Source organism: Mya arenaria, chromosome 12 (assembly GCF_026914265.1).
Source record: "Mya arenaria isolate MELC-2E11 chromosome 12, ASM2691426v1".
Lineage (NCBI taxonomy): Eukaryota > Metazoa > Mollusca > Bivalvia > Myida > Myidae > Mya > Mya arenaria.
In genome coordinates, this window is record NC_069133.1 from 28,038,039 (window position 1) to 28,057,489 (window position 19,451).

General features: G+C 36.5%; 1 protein-coding gene across 1 annotated transcript; it reads left to right on the plus strand.

Moving 5' to 3' along the window:
- Positions 1 to 624: 624 nt before the first annotated feature.
- Positions 625 to 19,371, plus strand: LOC128212355 (uncharacterized). Its single transcript, XM_052917763.1, has 16 exons — positions 625 to 692; positions 853 to 926; positions 4,525 to 4,720; positions 5,686 to 5,794; positions 6,764 to 6,930; positions 7,600 to 7,694; positions 8,053 to 8,299; positions 8,930 to 8,985; positions 9,599 to 9,675; positions 9,840 to 10,098; positions 10,412 to 10,554; positions 11,167 to 11,286; positions 11,972 to 12,091; positions 14,682 to 14,823; positions 15,342 to 15,492; positions 16,405 to 19,371. The coding sequence occupies exons 1-16, from the start codon at positions 625 to 627 to the stop codon at positions 16,493 to 16,495; spliced, it is 2,115 nt and encodes a 704-aa protein (XP_052773723.1). The 3' UTR covers positions 16,496 to 19,371.
- The last annotated feature ends 80 nt before the right edge of the window (positions 19,372 to 19,451 follow it).

Below are 19,451 nucleotides of genomic sequence, written 5' to 3' on the forward strand. Positions count from 1 at the left end.
ACAGTTTGCACAATATTGAAACGAAATAGTAACCAGCATGCAGTAGAAGTGTTCTTACACGGTACCACATTCTCCGATTTTCGAAATATGTCCGTTAAATGAAATTATCAAATAAAATATAAACCATACTCACGTTTGTTTATGTAAACATAGGGCAGAGCTCCACCACGGAAGTGTCGACAGCTCTTTTTCTTTGCACCACCGTAAAGTGGTGGAGCTGGCGTTTAGAGGCCGTGACATGGCGTAATTTCATTTGCTTCGATTACGAAAAGGTCCCCATTTTCCACCTATAAAAATGCCTCATTAATTAATCATTATTTATAATACAGTACTATTTCCCTCGGCTATAATAAAGCGGTTCGAGCGTAAAAGTACGAAGTTTGGCTGGATGGAAAATTTAGGTTTGGTGGAGTGCTATTGATCTAAGAGCACAAACAATGCCCTAAACCAAGCCCATGGGGACGGAAAAAGAGTCAAAATACTACACTCATTATTTCGTGCACGTGTATAATTTTAAGAACTGGTTTTTACCTTTTTAAAGAAAAATGGCTGATAAACTTGATCTATATTTTCTTGTTTGTGTTTTTTCTTGTGTTTAGTTTCTACTGCCGCTTATTTTTAAAAATGGCGTCGAAAAGAAATTTGTACAGACCTGCACAAACTCAGGAAAATGTCGGACAAAGAAAGCCTAGGTATCATAACTCTTTAATCACATAACATAGTTTATATGATTGCTAGCTAAAATATGCAGCTATTATACGCATTAGTTTTAATTGTGACAATTAAGTTGTTTTTGTTTATCCGAAATAAAATAAGTCCGAATTTATTATACATAATGTTTTGATTTTTAAGGAAGACATTAGCCCAAGGACGTCTTATAACAAGCGGAGGACAACCTAATGGCAGTGTTCCAGCTGCAGGACGAGGTAAATTTTTGTGTGTGACAAACTTTATTTAATACTTGTTGTGAGGGTTTGTTGTTGTTGTTTATCAAATTATGGCATCCAATCCCTAACGTCTAAACAAGAATGTGCAAAAAACGGGGGTGTTTTAAAAATATTGAAATTGTTTTAAGTGAAGTATTTTATGGTTGAAATTGATCATAAAAAGTTATATTCATATTTTACCATGTAAGTGAAATGTTATTTTGCACTAAACAAGCATTTTTAATGCATTAAAACAAGTTGTTTACCTTTCCAATAAAACGAAAGTTGACTGACACAGACAACAATTATGCGAAGGGGAACAACTCGATACAATCGTAATAGCTCGGCCTCCTCCGACAAAGCTTCGAGATAGACCTCGTTATACAATCATAACAACTCGGCCATGGCCAAAATGTTCCGAGCGATTTAAAACTGTGCCCTAAAGCCTTGCAGGTGCCCTTCATGTATATATCGTTATGTTTTGACAGAATGAAATGAAGAAAAGCCTTCAAACTCATAATTATAAGTTGGATATTTATTTTTTTGTGTACGGAACTAATATAAAATAACATTGTCTGGTAAAATTTCTTGTTTTTATGATATTTTACAGACGCTATATGCTTTAACCCGGAATCCTGATCGGAACAACTACCCACTTTTGATACTAAACAATCTGTACGTGAAGGATTTGCCATATCAAAAATCTAAAAAAAATCCGTCAACGTACAATTATTTGGACTACGTTGTCACCTATAGTCTCGATGAACTTTATCAAATATTTTTCCTGATATCATCTATGTACCTTATTCTATGTACTTGTTTTTGTTATTGTCTGTCTATGTTGATAATTATGTCGAATAATGTCATTGCTGTTGCCTATGGTTTTGATGTGCTGTCAACTACTATCATCATTATCAGGGCTTCTAAAAGTTTGGAACCTCAATCGGTCCAGACCCAGCGACAACCCCCCCACCAACCAAAAAAAGATCCCCCCCCCCCCAAAAAAAAAGACCGGTTTCAAAGTCTTATTATATAGAAATGTCCGAATAATTATGTCACATATTTTCGCGATGTGTATTTTGTTAATATTTTTCGCGCTGTGGCAATTCGTAAGAGGGCTTTATAAACATCAAATTATGCTGTTATTTCCAACAAGAAAATTTGCGACCGTAATTAATTGCGGCAGGCGGGAAGCGGTTAGACAACAAAAACTCAAACAGTATTGGGATTTATTTGCTTAATGCTTCTATAGTGGATCAACATTCAACTGATAATCTTTAATAAAAAGATATATCTATATTCATAATCGGGGCTTCTAGCTATAAGATTGATATCGACAATGCATTTTTTTATTACTTTATTTAATTGACATAAGCAGCGCACTCAGCTTTCAGACTCTGTAGAATATCAAGCGCATTGCTGTTAATATCCTATGGAATAAGGGTAGGACTAGGTTAATTAATTCGGATATAAGCAGTTTGGTATATGAAAATATGGACTGACTTTTACACTTTAATGGATAGCTGCAAGCACATAATTAACAAATAATTTGTTTAACTTTGTCTTCTGCGACCTACCACTGCATGTGATTGAACCGATTGCAAGCGTCTGCCCAATTAACAAATATCAGTTTTTAGCTCTACTGGCCAAAGGCCAGAAGAGCTTATGCGATAGTAATGTGTACGTAGTATGTGCATCCGTGCGGTCGTGCGTCTGTAAACAATTGCTTGTGAACACGATACAGTCTTCAGTTTTGATTGTATCTCGATGAAACTTGTACAGTATCTAGATATCCATTAGAGTTCAGTTCCTTTCGAAAACCAGCCAGATCCGCCCATGCATGCCTAGATTATGGCCCTTGATAGTATTAAAAAATGCTATTGTGTAAACAATTGGTTGTGAACACGATACGGTCTTCAGTTTTGATTATATCTCGATGAAACTTGTACAGTATCTAGATATCCATTAAAGCTTGGTTCCTTTCGAAAACCAGCCAGATCCGCCCATGAATGCCTAGATTATGGGCCATGAAAGTTTTAAAGAAATGCTTTCTATTTTTAGCCAGGCCTGCATGAGCGAATTCTATTTTTAGCCAAGTTTACATGTATATGTTAATTCAAGTCTAGAGTTAAGGGAGACAATTTGCAAGTCTAGGATTTTGAGAGACAATTTGCTTTTTGCTTCTGCAGTTGATTTTGTGAATTACTCTGCCTTGTTCTTGTTGAAAGCCCAAAGGCCATTTTTTAGCTTTAAGTTCTGTAGTTTGCGCATTCATCTTAACAAAATTGGTTGTGAATGTTTAAGTTATGCACCTGGTGTCATTACTGGCCACACCCAGGGTTCACAGGTTTGATAAACATAAATCTGGAAAGGTTTGGAAAATCTTTTTGTGTGTTCGTGCATCCATCTCAGCACAATTGATTGTGAATGTTTGATCAAATTGATCAATGTTGTCCTAGGATGCCCTTGACTTTGACCTTTTGACCAGCTTTTTTTAACTTTTAAAACTACAGAAAATTTTACTATGAGTACAGTTTTGAAAGCATTTTTTTTGTCAGATGACTTTTACTTGGCACATATTAAAACAGTTCATGGAACTAATCTGCATACAATACTTTCTGGGCTCAGATGTTGAACGTGCTACGTTTTCAGGTAACCCAAACACAAAACATAAACTATATGTCTGTTGCCTTTTACCCATACATACATGCTCTGGATTGATATGACCACAAAAGCCATGCCAGTAGAGCATAGGCCCTTTTGGGCCTCTTGTTCAGCATAGCGGAAAAAGCAGCTGGTCGCATTGGTCTGATGGTAACTAGGACACTTTTATTAGAGGTAATTTGAATGTGTGAATGACCCAAGAAGGATTGTGTATTACAATTTCTACAAATTTTACTGACTTTAGTCGGTTTGGACCGAAAATATAAAAAATGGAAAAAAATCCAGGCCGATTTATTTGACACTTTTTGAAACTGAATTGGTCTGGGTTGGTCAAAGTCAGCCCAGACTGGTGAATTGCCGGTTTTTAGAAGCCCTGATCATTATCATGTTGGTGCTAATTCTCTGTGAACTGAAACATTTATTACTTCTTCAACAAGAATGGGAAGTTTAAATGCTCGTTTTTTAAAACAAATCAGTCACCTGACTCTTTCCTATGGACGGGTACACATGGGGTTTATCTTTCTAATAATTTTGCGACTGCAGTGTTAATGTTCAAAGTTGTGTTTTGAAACAGAATAGCTTTTCATATAGTTTATCAGCAGATCTCTAGCTTCATTTTGGAACTGTCTCATCTGTCTGAATTATGTGCAAAGATAAAAAATAAATAATACAAAGTCAAAGCCCGCTGAAGACTCATTGATCACTAGTGGACATACTATAACCTCAAATATATGACAGTTGATTTTTTTCAAAACTTTTCAGAAGTAAGTGGTTCTTTGAACAGCCCCTATTCTTAAGAACTGAGTCTGAATAATTCCTCTTTTTTTAACCCTAAAGTTAATTTAGATTAGTCTTAATTTAGTGTTGGAAGCTACTGGAAAGCCTAGGTGTTAATGCATAAATAGCGTTATAATTATTTATTATTTTGACACAGGTCCCAATTCAGTTGGTCAGAAGGCAGGAGGGAGGCTTCCCCAGGGCACACTTGATACCAGCTCCAGCAGTCAGACGGCAGGGAACCGGGCCCAAGACAGGAATCATTTGTCTAACACCTCTCTGTCCAGTTCCCAGCTCCATCAGTCATCAATTATACAGGGTCGTCTGGAGGAGTCAGTCTTTTCTCCTAGGAGGTAAAGGTCTTAGATTTTAGTCAAGAAAAAAATCCTGACTGTCATTAGAAATGATCACGTCTAGCCTTGTTTTGTTGAAGGCATGTTAATCATATATGTTATTATTAGGTAATCTTAACTTAAAAGTGCATTGAAATGTAACTAATACAACTATAATTTTGCATTTAATAACAAGTGCTCAAGGTGAGCTTTTGTGATCGCCCTGTGTCCTTCGTCCGTTGTCAACAATTTGACTGTTAACACTTTAGAGGTCACAATTTGGGCACAATCTTAATGAAACTTGGTCAGAATGTTACCCTCAATAAAATTTTGGATGAGTTCGAAATTGGGTCATCTGGGGTTAAAACTAGGTCATTAGGTCAAATCATAGGAAAAGCTTGTTAGCACTCTAGAGGTCACATTTATGACTGTATGTTCATAAAACTTAGTCAGAATGTTAATATTGATTAGCTCTGGGCCAAGTTTGAATCTAGGTCATGTGCGGTCAAAAACTAGGTCACCAGGTCAAATTTAAGGGAAAGGGATAACTGTACCTTCATGAAAGTTGGTCAGAATGTTTATATTAATAATCTCTAAGTCAAGTTTGAATCCGGGTCATGTGTGGTCAAAAACTAGGTCATTAGGTCATATCATAGGAAAAGCTTGTTAGCAGTCTTAGAGGTCACATTTATGACTGTATGTTCATGAAACTTGATCAGAATGTTATTCTTGATGATCTTTAGGTAGAGTTTGAAACTGGGTAATCAGAGGTAAAAAACCAGGCCACAAGGTCAAATCATAGAAAAACTTTGTAAACACTGTAGAGGTTACATTCTCTCTTTGATCACCATGAAACTATATCAGAATTTTTGTGATTATGAAGTCTATGTCACACTTGAATTGGATCAGGTGAGCGATACAGGGCCTTCAGGGCCCTCTTGTTTATGTCAATATTATTTAAATGAGACTGCTATGTTGTGTTTCAGACAAGTGCCAACCCAGAGTGAGGCCCGGACCCCAAGTAGAGGCCCTGATGCAGGAATCCTGGACCTGACAGACAGTGAGGTTGGGGATGATACCTCTGATAGGGCCTCCGTAAGCAGACTTTAATTATTTACTAACTTCATAGCGTCAGTTGTTTTATCACTATAGTGAATTAAGAATCTCTGTTACAGCTGACAGCAAATGAACATGTAGATTAAGAGTTTGTTTTTCTTGCATGATAATAGTTTTGTTATGTACATTTAAAAATTGTGAGTTCTTTATTCTTTTATTTAGAGGTAATTTGATTTAAAATATTGTTTTCTTGTTAAATAAACGTGAACATCATAAGTGCAAGTTCAATGGCAGGTCAAGCATGTTTAATTTATCTTGCTACCTACAAAAACACTTGACAGTTTTTCCTGAAAATAGTTGTTATCAAGACATATATCTAGAATGTTTATTGATTGGCCAATATTCATCCAATCATAACTACTAACCAATCAAATCGTTCTATAAAATAGTTAGCCAAAAGATAACCTGCAATCAATTGTATGAAACTGGTTAACTCTTAAATTTGGTCCAAGTTAGCCAAAACGTTTATTGTTTGGTCGGTATATATCCAATTATTAATATCAACCAATCAAATCATTTAAAATATGCAAACTGAACAAAAATAACCTGTGAACAACTTATCAAAGTTTTATACCATCAGGTGCTGATCACAAAGTTATATGGCATCTTCTTAACTGTTTGAATTTTTTAGGCAGCCTATGTATTAGATTCAGAAGCTTTGACTTATAGTCCTCCCCCATGTTAAAAACATTTGCCCATTGACTTATACAGCTAATGAACTCTGGTTAAAAAAATTGCTGTGCCATCTTTGTGTCCATGTTCCGACCCATGTCCCAAATCATAATATTTTTTTATTTAAACTTGTAAAAAATTGGCAAACTTACAAGAGACAATGTGCAAAATGTAGTGAAAATATTTTTTGTCATGTAAAATATTTTTTAAGATAATGATGATATTGGCTTGATTTAATTAAAAGTCAGATTAAATATAATGTTCTCGTTCCCACAGGCTCTAGACATCAGGAGCCACTACCAGCGGCCTGGAGAAGTGCTGTGTATGAATGCCGGAAGGGGAACAGTAGACGTGGACAGCTCCATGGTTGACGTCCGGCTAGGGCTGGATAACTCACCCGTAAAGATTGTCTGCCACTCTCCCTCTCGCATCAACCATACAAGGTGAGGCTTAGAAGAAGGAGTTTGCCTCAGACCTCTGTCGCCAATATCAGGACAATACTTAAGTCAAATCGCAATCTCAGTCTCAACTCATTTTTTCACATAGCATCAAAACTTGTGAAAAATAATTTGTTTTTACACCATTTAATAGCACATTCTATTATAGAAAATGTTTATTAACACCTAACATCAAGATTCCAAGAAAATATTCTACTATTTGAGAACAATTCATTTTTTTTTTACAATTGCTCGAGTATATGATGTGCTCTAGATTTCGTTTTCTTTGAATTTTAGTTTGATTGATCAATTATTTTTATCAACACATTCTATGAGAAAATGCGTTTTCAAAAAAACTATAAAACACACCCGTTAGATTTTGAAACATACCATACTTTTATTTGGTAAATTGAATTGAGATTGAGATTTGACTTCAGTATTTTTGTGATATTTGGGCCTGGTCTCCTACCACAACAAACTGGAGCAATTCTGTCGTGCTAAAAACAAGTTCTACCGCCATTTGGGTAAAAAAAAATAAACACCATTGATGTTACATTTTAGCATTGACCAAGCATGAATAACATATGATGGTATTGAAATTTACTTGTTAAGTTGGCCTATATCGTATACATGCGCTAAAGGGTTAAGTAAGTGCTGATAACTTTTTGGTTTCAGACAACAACAGAATCTAATCGCTGATACTCAGTGCAATATCGAAAATGAAGACCGGCTGCCCCACAAGAGACCTGTGATTATCAAAGAACGAGCAGGTATATCAGTGGTAATGACATTTGTGCACATACATGTATAATAAAACTAAAATAATGAAGAAAATACTGGTCATATTTGAGGGTTTCAAATTAAATCACCACATAGAGGTGATCTGTGACAACACCTGCTTTGTATCAGGTCAAGGTCTCAAACATGAATGGTATATAGGTGCATTGTATATTTTTAATTTAGACAAACACCAATTGCGCAGGAATAACCAATGTTCTCTTTATCTCCTCGACCATTCAGACCCAACAATATAGTTTGTGCTCCGCACTAGACAGGAGAGTTCTTCTTAACTTCTATTCCAATATGATCCCATACCAGCTAATTTAAATTTATTGTACTCTCTCCCAGATGACCATGTAGACCCTTACACAGCCGTCCAGTCTGTGCCTATGTCCCCACCAGACCGACGGGTGCTCCATGACCTCCACACTAACGTGACCCCACTGTACTTGAGCGACTCGGGTGCGTCAGACCTGGTCCATCCGGAGAGACTGGAGGACAGGTTGTCCGATCATAGTGACAATGACAGTCTCAACATGAAAATGAAGGATGTCCATGTCACCAATCATAAAGTGAAACCTGATGGAAAGACAAAGTATGTGAAAGTGGTGATATGATATATTTATTTTTCTTATTGAAGTCTACTTGTACCCCCAAAGAAGAATTATTTTTTTTTAAAACAAACTGATTTCTTTTGCCATATACCATTTCAGTTTGATTATCAGTTTTCTAGGCAATGTTCCAGTCATCGAAATTAGACTTGAGGATGAACAAGCCCGAATTCTTATATTATTGCTTGGCATAACAATTTTGAACAAGCCCTGCTATATAAAATTCAGAATTTGAGCAAGCCCGGAAGACATTTTACCAGTGCAGGGCTTGTGGGCTTGTGCTAATTTCGGCCACTGATGTTCTGTGGTATATTGCTTTTGGAAACAACACTCCTGGTTTCATAACAGGGATGTGATTTTGATCTTATGACTAAAATAAGATATTGACACTCCAGTTTGTTTCAAATTTAAGTCAGGAGAGCCCTCAAAAGTACTTCTAAAAAGCCAGTTTTGTTACTGCAACAGGCTTCCTACCCCTTTGAATCCCCATTAGGGGCCTGAATCACCCTCTCAACACCTTCTAAAAGCGATCCCTGTAATGGTTTCAGCCCTTAAGCTGCCAGGTCAACAGCATCCCTGAGTAACAATCACCTTTCTCTTTTAATATTTTACAGAGCACCGTCATCAGTCAAAAAAGAGAAAAAGCTTGAATCAGCTAGGAAAAAGAAAGGTAATTATTGTAGCGTGTGAAGGAAAAATAAAGATAACCTTTATAGAATGTCTGTCTGGTCAAGGAAATGGAAAGTTGAATATTGTAGCTTGTCTGAAAAAGAAAGCTAATGAAGCCTATGGTAGCTCGTCTGTTTAATTAGGAAAGAGACTGGAGATATTTTCTGTAATAATCTTAGTGTCATCAACATCTGGTGGTTTTGTGAAAGCTTTTCAACTTAGAAGATGTGTTCACATTTTCAACTGACACAATTTTAACAATCTTTCCTACTATTGCTAAACATATATTACTACAATGTGTTTCTTGGTCAGTAAGAAAGGCTGATGAACATTGGCATCTTTTGTGGGGGTTTTTGTTTTAAATATCAGCTGAATGATTGACCATAGAAATGTTCATGCAAAATTTGTGTAAGATGAATGAATACATGTATCAATTTATAACTCCTTTTTGTAGCAGCTAAGCTGTAAAGGAACTGCAGTTTTTGTCATTTTTTTTGGAAATATACTTTTAGTGGTGTTTACCATTCACATATATATTTTTAAAAGTCTACAGTTTTACATTTAAAAAATGTGATCTTAGTAGAGGTTATCATGATATTTTCCCTGCTCCCCAGGTCGAGTGATACCATCCCGTTACATGCAGGTTGTCGAGACCAAGGCAAAGGCATCATTATCAGCTAGAATGGACAAGGTTTGCTTTACTTAGAGTTTATCTTTGTCATTGTTATGATTGTAATACATAGTAGGTAATTATCTCAACTGTAATCAGTTTGATATTTTAATATCTTAAAAAAGTTCAGTTGATAAAATAAGAATATAGATAAATACGTGTCATGTGTTTTCATACTGTTTCAGTCTTCCAATGACTCAACAAAGGCAAGCAAAAGTCTAGACATATGTCCACCATCTGCCAAAAAAACTGTAAGGAAAGTACGGCCACTGAACACAGCGGCGAAGAGACGGGAGGTAAACCGGCCATGCACGCCCGAGAACCAGTCAATGGCGTCGTCCACGGGCGGGAAAACCTCAACACCGACCATGGACTGCTCCACCTTTACACATGACATGGACATTGACGCCTCTGCCATTCACCCAGAAGTCTCATTATTAGCAGGTAGCTGGTTTACAAGGAATGTGTAGTAAAGTGCATGTTTGTGTATTTCCACAAAAGGACTTGCATTTATCTTGATACATGTACCAGTATCATGTTGAAATAGTTTGACAAGTTTATACATACATGTAAGAGTACATATTGACAAAGCTGGTTGATAAACGTGTTGAGCTAATACTAGAAATGAGGCATACAGTTTCAAAATGTCATAGTATATATTGTAAGAATGAAACAACACGGGGTAATAACCTTTATAAATATATTTGCATAGTCGGGCATGTTAGAAAAATAAACGATATCATGTGTGTACTTGCAGGCAGCCATCAGCCCAGCACGGCCAATCAGGGTCGGTCCAGGTCAAGGTTGAAGCCGGATCTCACAGACGATTTATTGGGTCAGTCCATTGTCTCTAACGTTTCAATATACCAGCAATCAACCATAGCTTCAAAACCAAAACAGGTAAGGTTGCATTAATAGTTGCTATTCCGCCTTATGCATTTGCTGATATTATTTAAATAATAGGAAAAAAAGAATGAAAATGTTAAAAGAGCACATTTACAGTTTTCAAGTACATTGAAAACCACAATTTACATGTGCATATCCACTTAATGTGTGCTTGAAAAATTAACATGTATGTATTAATAATGGTGGCGGCAGATTCAGCGAAACATTTTGTAGACAATAACTAATGTATTTATCACCCTATCAGAATGAAAGTTAATGACAGTGTTTGTGGGCATTATGCCTCAGTCAAGTTTGAACATAGGATAACTCGCCTCAGTTACTCCAGAGTAATACCTCTTTTACATTTAAAAGTTTTCAGTGTAATCACTAACTTACGTATTGAATACCTAATAATTTTGAAACTTGTGGAAAGTGTTTAAGCGGAATTGACCCAAAGACATCAGATTCATGCTCCTTTTACATTAGATATACAATTCTGGTATATTTCTAAATGTCTGTCAGTTTTGTGAGATATTTTGATAGTCTTGTGTCAATAACCGTCAATATTTTTTGATAATTCTCCCTCTCCTACCCATTAACTAGTTCTACTGTATGCCTCCCTTACAGAAGCGGGATCCCAAGCAGGCGCAGCGGTGTATAGACCTCCAGCACATCTACAGTCTACAGTGGGCCTTCCTGGAAGCAAAGGCTAGGAGAACCCTACAAGAGCAGGAGAAACAGGCCATGGTATGACATGTTATACGCACAGGCAATTCATGTTGAGGAGACAAAAACGCTGCAAGCTTTTACTATATATTACATGATACTTATATATATATATAAAGGATATGTGCACATGTTATCAATTTATTAGGCTGCATTGAATTAAAGTTTTATATGGTAGTGTTGTCCTGCAGTTTGAAATATAGAATTTGTGCGGTTTGCTACAAACAATTATTGCATACTGTTATGACTTCTTTTACCGCGGGATATATAGGTTTACTACATATTCATGAAAATATTTAAATATTTGATGGATCAATGTTTCCCTTGTTCTAGCTCTTTTCAAAACTTCACTGTCCTGTAGCAAGGTGCAATGTGAATACTTGACTGTAATACTTCACTGTAGCCTTAAGAAACTGATGAAAGTACTAGTCTATCAGTCATTGAAATTAGACTTTCGGATGAACAAGCCTGAATTCTTATACTTTTGATTGGCATCAAATTTTTAAAAAAGCCCTGCTATATAAAATTCAGAATTTGAGCAAGCCCAAAAAATATTTTATCAGAGCAGGGCTTATGGGCTTGTGTTAATTTCAAGCACTGGTCTATCACTATATTTATACAAGTATATCACTCTATTTATTTATTCAAGTATATCACTGAATATTACTGAATATCAGTAATAGTATATCATTTACTGTATATTCAGGCACAGATCTATGGCGTCCATGAGGAGGTAGAGCGATTGAGAAAGGACAAAGCCGAGCGGGAACAGTACCTTGCTCGTATACGCCACACCAATACATCAGACCATATGGCGGATGTACAGGTAAACTAAACATCTGCTTGGTGATGCTGCCACCTTAGTTATGAAAATGCTTGTATGAGTTTAATTTAGATATGCCTTTAATTTTTTCTACTTTATTAGCTGAACAAAAATACTTTTTTGTTTATTTATTTTCAAGATTCTTTTTCTATAATAAATCAGATTATGTTTATAAATGACAAAAAACTATTTTCAAAATTATTTTGTAACAATATAAGATTTATGGCTAATCCTATGACCGCAATGACTATCTCAGTTTATGCATGAAACTTTTTAAGGCTCTTGATTTATTTAGGATAATTGTTTGTTTAAATGTAAAATCGTATTATATTTCATTGAGTAAGTAGCACAAGCTATATTTCACATGTAGCATTGCCTTGATTAAAATAAAAAAATGCTATTCTTTAGGTTAAATATTTTGCACTTAAACAAACAGTATTTATTATGCCCCCCTTCGAAGAAGAGGGGTATATTGCTTTGCACAGGCATGTCGGTATGTCAGTCGGTCGGTCCGTCGGTAGACCAAAGCTTGTCCGAGTGATAACTCAACAATTCCTGGACGTATGGTCATCAAACTTCACATGAAGGTTGGGCCTGACCAGTAGATAAACCCTATTGATTTTGGGGGTCATCGGGTCAAAGGTCAAGGTCACAGTGACCTTTAATGGTAATTTTTTTTTAAAGCTTGTCCGAGTGCTAACTCAACAATGCCTGCACCCATGGCCCTCAAACTTGACATGGAGGTTGGGCCTGACCAGTAGATGACCCCTATTGTTTTTGGGGATCATCAGGTTAAAGGTCAAGGTCACAGTGACCTTGAATGGTAAAAGGTTGTCCGAGTGATAACGTGACAATGCCTGCACCCATGGCCCTCAAACTTGACTTGGAGGTTGGGCCTGACGAGTAGCTGACCCCTATTGTTTTTTGGGCTCAATGGGTCAAAGGTCAAGGTCACAGTGACCTTGAATGGTAAAAGGTTGTTCGAGTGATAACTCAACAATGCCTGCACCCATGGCCCTCAAACTTGACTTGGAGGTTGGGCCTGACCAGTCGATGACCCCTATTGTTTTTTGGGGGTCATTGGGCCAAAGGTCAAGGTCATAGTGACCTTAAATGGTAAAAGGTTGTCCATTTGATAACTCAACAATGCCTGCACCCATGGCCCTCAAACTTGACTTGGAGAATTGGCCTGACCAGCAGATGACCCCTATGGTTTTGGGGGTCATCTGGCCAAAGGTCAAGGTCACAGTGACCTGGAATGGTAAAAGGTTGTCCGAGTGATAACTCGACAATGCCTGCACCCATGACCCTCAAACTTGACTTGGAGGTTGGGCCTGGCCAGAAGATGGTCCCTATTGATTTAAGGGGTCATTGGGTTAAAGGTCAAGGTCACAGTGACCTGGAATGGTAAAAGGTTATCCGAGTGATAACTTGACAATGGCTGCACCCATGGCCCTCAAACTTGATTTTGAGGTTGAGCCTGGCCAGAAGATTGTCCCTATTAATTTTAGGGGTCATTGGGCCAAAGGTCAAGGTCACAGTGACCTTGAATGATAAAAGGTTGTCCAAGTGATAACTCAACAATGCCTGCACCCATGGCCCTCAAACTTGACATGAAGGTTGGGCCTGACCAGTAGATGACCCCTATTGATTTTAGGGGTCAAAGGTCAAGGTCACAGTGACCTTGAAAGCAAACTCGACAATTCTTGGACCTATGGTCATCAAACTTGACATGAAGGTTGGGTCTGCTCAGTAGATGACCCCTATCGACTTTGGGGGTCATCAGGCCAAGGTCAATGTCACAGTAACCTTTAACGCAAAAAGTTATCAAATCTTCCCCCACTGATATCTCAACAATGCCTGAACCCATGGCCTTCAAACTTGAATTGGAGTTGCATCTGACTTGTAGATGACCCCTTATGATTTAAGGGGTCATCGGGTCAAAGGTCAAGGTCGCAGTGACCTTGAACGAAAAAAACTTGTCTTGTGATAACTTGACAATGCCTGCACCCATGGCCCTCAAACTTGACATTTAGGTTTCAGGTGACCAGCTGATGACTCTGGATTTTGAGTTCATAGAGTCAAAGGTCATGACGGTCATATCACACTTTATCCTCACACTTTAATGGTCATAATCTTAAAACAGCAACAAAACAGCTGTCATTTCGGTCCATGCATATTACATTCAATTGTCCATATAATCCTGACAACATGGCGCTCAGGGGGGGCATAATGTTTGACAAACATCTCTTGTTAAAATTTTATTTTAATTAAAGCCTAAAATGGATGTAACAGGACAGTTAACATGTACATGTATGCAAATATAATGTCATTGTGGAAATACTGTTATTTATATGGTGTTCAAACCTTGTGTGCACTTACATTTGATTTGAAAGTGAAAGTGGGCTTTAAGTTCAAAACTGTTAAAATATATCAAATTATCATTTCACTGTTTGGAACAATAAAATATCATTTTTACTTCATTGACAAATAGCTATAAATCACCTGAAAGCATATGATAAACATTGATTTTGGTAATCTTGTTTTATTAAATTTGTAAAGTTAAAAACATAAGTATACTATTTATATCCAGCGTCAGTGCCTTGGTCCCGTGGTCAACAGCCTGGGTGACCTACAGAAGCAGTACAATCAGCTGGCCTACGCACTTGACACCACACGGCACCAGCTACCCCTCACAGACGTACATATACCTGACCACAGGGAACACTTAGAGGGTACAGGCATAGAATTATACTTTGTTTTTATGCCCCCCACCTAAGTGAGAAGCATATCGAGTTGCTCTTGTCTGTCTGTCCATTTTTACATTTCAAGTGTGTCAAACTGTGCTTGCACGATAAGGAGAATTCAAATATTTTTCATTGATCATCATTTATGGATGATTGTGTGTCAAATGGTAATTGACAATTTCCTTTACACATGGCACAAATATATTTTCAATTTTCAAGCATTTTTTTTCATTTTTTCCTTCGTACACAATTCTGGACTGAAAGCCTTTGAAGGAAATACAAGTTTTGTAATCCATTTCATTTGACACACATTCCTTTATAGGGAACTCTTAAAAAATGTGAGTGATGGGAGGTTTTGTTCAATATGTATTATAACTAGTGCTTTGATTTATTTGATAAATTATTTATGTTAACTGTAATATATTATGTTCATAGATTACAAAATCAATGTGAACAAATCCTTAGAGTTTTAACAATTATAAACTGACCTATGTGTATGTCTACAGGAGAGCTAGAGTGTGAGTTGTTGGAGAGCGAGCGGCTGCTTGGAGAGATCAGCTCTTTGACGGGAGGGGACGTGCCTGACATCATCAACATGGGCACCGCCCTCACTGCCATGGAGAACTCCACCAATCTCATGGAGACAGAACTTAAAAAGTATGCTCTTCATTCCTGTTGTATCTGAATCCCTTGTGATAAATGTTTCTGGATAAAGTCATAACAGAAATAATTGTGTTGGGAAGAGGCTTACATAAGCTACTTCTTTCCTAGAACAAGGGTTCTCAAAGCTGCACTCTTAAACTTTTTGACAACATTTTTATTTTTTGTCTTGGAACAAGCCGATTTTTGCCAAAATGCATGGAAACATGTTGTATATGACTCAGGACTGACAAAAACTAGATCGTAGATTTTTATATTTAAGTTAAAAAAATGATGTTTTATGCATTTTTCTTAAACTGTTGGTTACTCTTTAAGTCATAAAAAATTAATTTTCGAACGGAAATATGAAAATCTGTAATTTGAACTTTTGTCAGCAATGTATTATCACTGGTTTGCAGATATTTACGCAAAAATTTGCTCTTTCCAAGACAAAAAATAAAAAAAAAATTGTAAAAATGGTAAATCTGTGAGAGTGCAGCTTTAAGTTAAGGACTAATCCTGAAATCAGGATTGATGGATTTAAACTTCAGACTCTTGTACAGTTGTAAAGATTGTTTTTTATCTCAGACATTTGTATATATAAAAAAACAGTAGGAAATATCTTTAAATAAATTACAATAAATAGCTTTTTTATAAGGGGTCTAAAACCCCTTTGCTTTGCTTTAGGAATGGATCCCTCATACTCATACAGACTGTCAGCTATTTTTCAGGATTGACAAATATCAGCTGTTAAAACCCTAGCCTAGAGTACATTATCAGTTTACTGAACTTTTGTACTAAATACTTGTATTGCCTCATACATATTTTAAGACAAATCATTGAAGATATGAAATTTTCGCCCATATGAATTGTGAATGGATCTGTTTTAGTTTACTCATCTTGGGCTATATAGTGCTTGCCATTTTTCAGGAGTCAAGAGTTGCTATCTGCTGTGGAGACACTTGCTGTCCAGGAATGTTCCCTCCGAGCTCAAGGCATACAGTCTCTTGACCAATCCTGAGACGGAGACATGTTTAGGATTTGTGAAATAAGACACAGATATATGATGCTATTGTTGATGTTGTTTTAGTCCCTATGACCGTTAGTGCCTTGAACAGTTATTGTAAAGCCATTCTTAAAAAAACAAGTTGTATGCTATGACCTGACAAACTCACCAAAAATTTCAGGATGGCCTAGTCAATTTATTTCACCCCAGAACTAAGCAAAGCAATTTGTTAGTAATGATATGCCTAGTTTAAGTGATCTGATGAAGATGCATGGAACAAACATTTCAGGATGGCCTAGATTAAGTGATCTGATGAAGATGCATGGAACAAACATTTCAGGATGGCCTTGTGTAAGTGATCTGAGGAAGATGCATGGAACAAACATTTCACGATGGCCTAGTTAAAGTGATCTGAGGAAGATGCATGGAACAAACATTTCAGGATGGCCTTGTTAAAGTGATCTGAGGAAGATGCATGGAACAAACATTTCACGATGGCCTAGTTAAAGTGATCTGAGGAAGATGCATGGAACAAACATTTCAGGATGGCCTAGTTTAAAGATCTGCTGAAGATGCATCAAACAAAATTTTAAGAAGGGCCTAGTTTAAGATCTGACAAAGATGCATACAGAATTACCTAGTGTTAATGATCTGACAAAGATGCATACAGAATTACCTAGTGTTAATGATCTGAGGGAGTTACATCTGATATTGTTGGTTTATTGTATTGCAGAAAATGAAATATTATTATCTAAGGAAATCATGCCATAGACTTTTTATTTGTCTCATTGTTTCAAAAAATTGTTTATTTTTTACCATGAATGATAAAATAACATTTTAAGTAAGTTCAAATCTATCTACACATGGAGTTTTTAATCGCTACCAAGCCTTTTATTTGCATATAGTTGATGATATATATGTATGAATTAACTATTTTTGTTGCTAGCTAAGAAATGTTGGAGGTTTTTTAACTGTGATGTAGTTTTAGGTTTTCTTTGTAACTTATTACTTATAATTCAGGGATGTGATTTGTCTGTGTATATCTGCAGATTCAACAGTATCAGGAACACTACCACAGCCCCAAATATGAAATTGGTGGTTCGTTATATATTATATGCCCTTAGAATTGAAATTACAGTTTGCTTCAAATTGAAGCCAGGAGCTCAAGAGGGCTTCTTTGAATCCAGTTTTGCTACAGCGGCAGGCTTTCAAGAGGGCCCTTCTTTTCCTACTTTACCCTACTTTTTAGTTAGACTCATACTTTTCCCTACTTTTTCTTGAAAAAGCCCTACTATCCCTACTTTTGTGTAAAAATAGTTTGAGAAAGTATAGAAAAGTTTAAACTAAATGAATTGATTGAGATAATCTAAATCTTGATTTCAATAAGAAGCCATTTCCAGTAATTTGAAGGATTAGTTTGATGCAGTAGGTCTTCAGTGCTGCAAGAGGGGTTCTATGATGAGAATAAGTGGCGTATGTTGACAAGTCTGAGACACTGATTCCAGATTTATCTCCTCATCCTGTGGCTGAATCCTTCTTGACGCACGGGTTTCTAAGCAAAGATAACTATGTATATCACAATTGATGAATAGCTTGCATCCAAAAAGGTAAGAAAGGAGCCCTACTATCCCTACTTTTTATGCCCCCACAAAGTGGCGGCATATAGGGTTGCCCTTGTCCGTACGTACGTCTGTCTGTCTGTACGTACGTACGTACGTCCCGAAGATTGTTTCCGATCTAATTCTTGAAAACCGTTTGTCCAATCCTCACCAAACTTTAAACACATGTTTGTGACCATAATATCTTGATCAAGTTCGATAGTCATGGAAATCGCTTTAGTCATTTAGGAGTTACGGCCCTTTTTTGCCCAAAATACTTCAAAAATATATGTTTCCAATCTAATTCTTGAAAAGTGTGTGTCCAATCCTCACCAAACTTTACATACATGATTGTGACCATAATATCTTGATCAAGTTCGATAGCCATGGAAATCGCTTTTGTCATTTAGGAGTTACGGCCCTTTATTTGCAAAAAAAGACTTGAAAAATACGTCCCGAAGATTGTTTCCGATCTAATTCTTGAAAACTGTTTGTCCAATCCTCACCAAACTTTTAACACATGTTTGTGACCATAATACCTTGATCAAGTTCGATAGCCATGGAAATCGCTTTAATCATTTAGGAGTTAGGGCCCTTTATTTCCCAACAATACTTAAAAAATATCTTATCCGATCTAATTTTTGAAAAGGATTTGCCCTTGTGCAGATTATCCTGAATAATCATTATGGCTTATTTTCTGTGACAAAAAATCGAAGTGGGGGCATCCGTGTCCTATGGACACATTTCTAGTTGCTCTTAATATCCCTTTTTTGCCCTACTCTTTCAAAAATCCTACTTTTTTGTTATTGGTCAGTTGAAAGCCTGAAGTGGCCATACCTTCCCCTTGCTGAAATGGTTTCAGCCCTTCATCTGCCAGATCAATCACATCCCTGTTATTCTATTTATTTGTATTATCTTGGTATAACAATATGTGTGTATTGGACCATTAACAAGTATTTGTAGAAATGCTTAAATGCAATAGAAGATAGATGAACATAAATACCTGGAAAGTATTTCATTTTCATGTGTTTGTGACTAAATCTATATATATTTTGTGAACAATTCTAGAAAATATATCTTCAAATAAGTCTATTCAGAACAAATTCATACTAAAAACTCCTCATATCCTGTGGCTTTGTTATTTGATTATTACTATTTTTTAAGAACATTTACCCTAACAACTGCAATAAGATACTATGCAATGGTTATAAAGTGGGCAGCAAAATAAATGTATAATGATAGTAGTTGTATCTGTTGATTTGGTCTTACGTCATTAAATTAGATATACTTCTACATGCAATTGATTATTTTTGTGCCGTTGAAAAAATAGGGAGGAGCTGGGACCAATAATACAACTTACTCCCAGGGAGGAG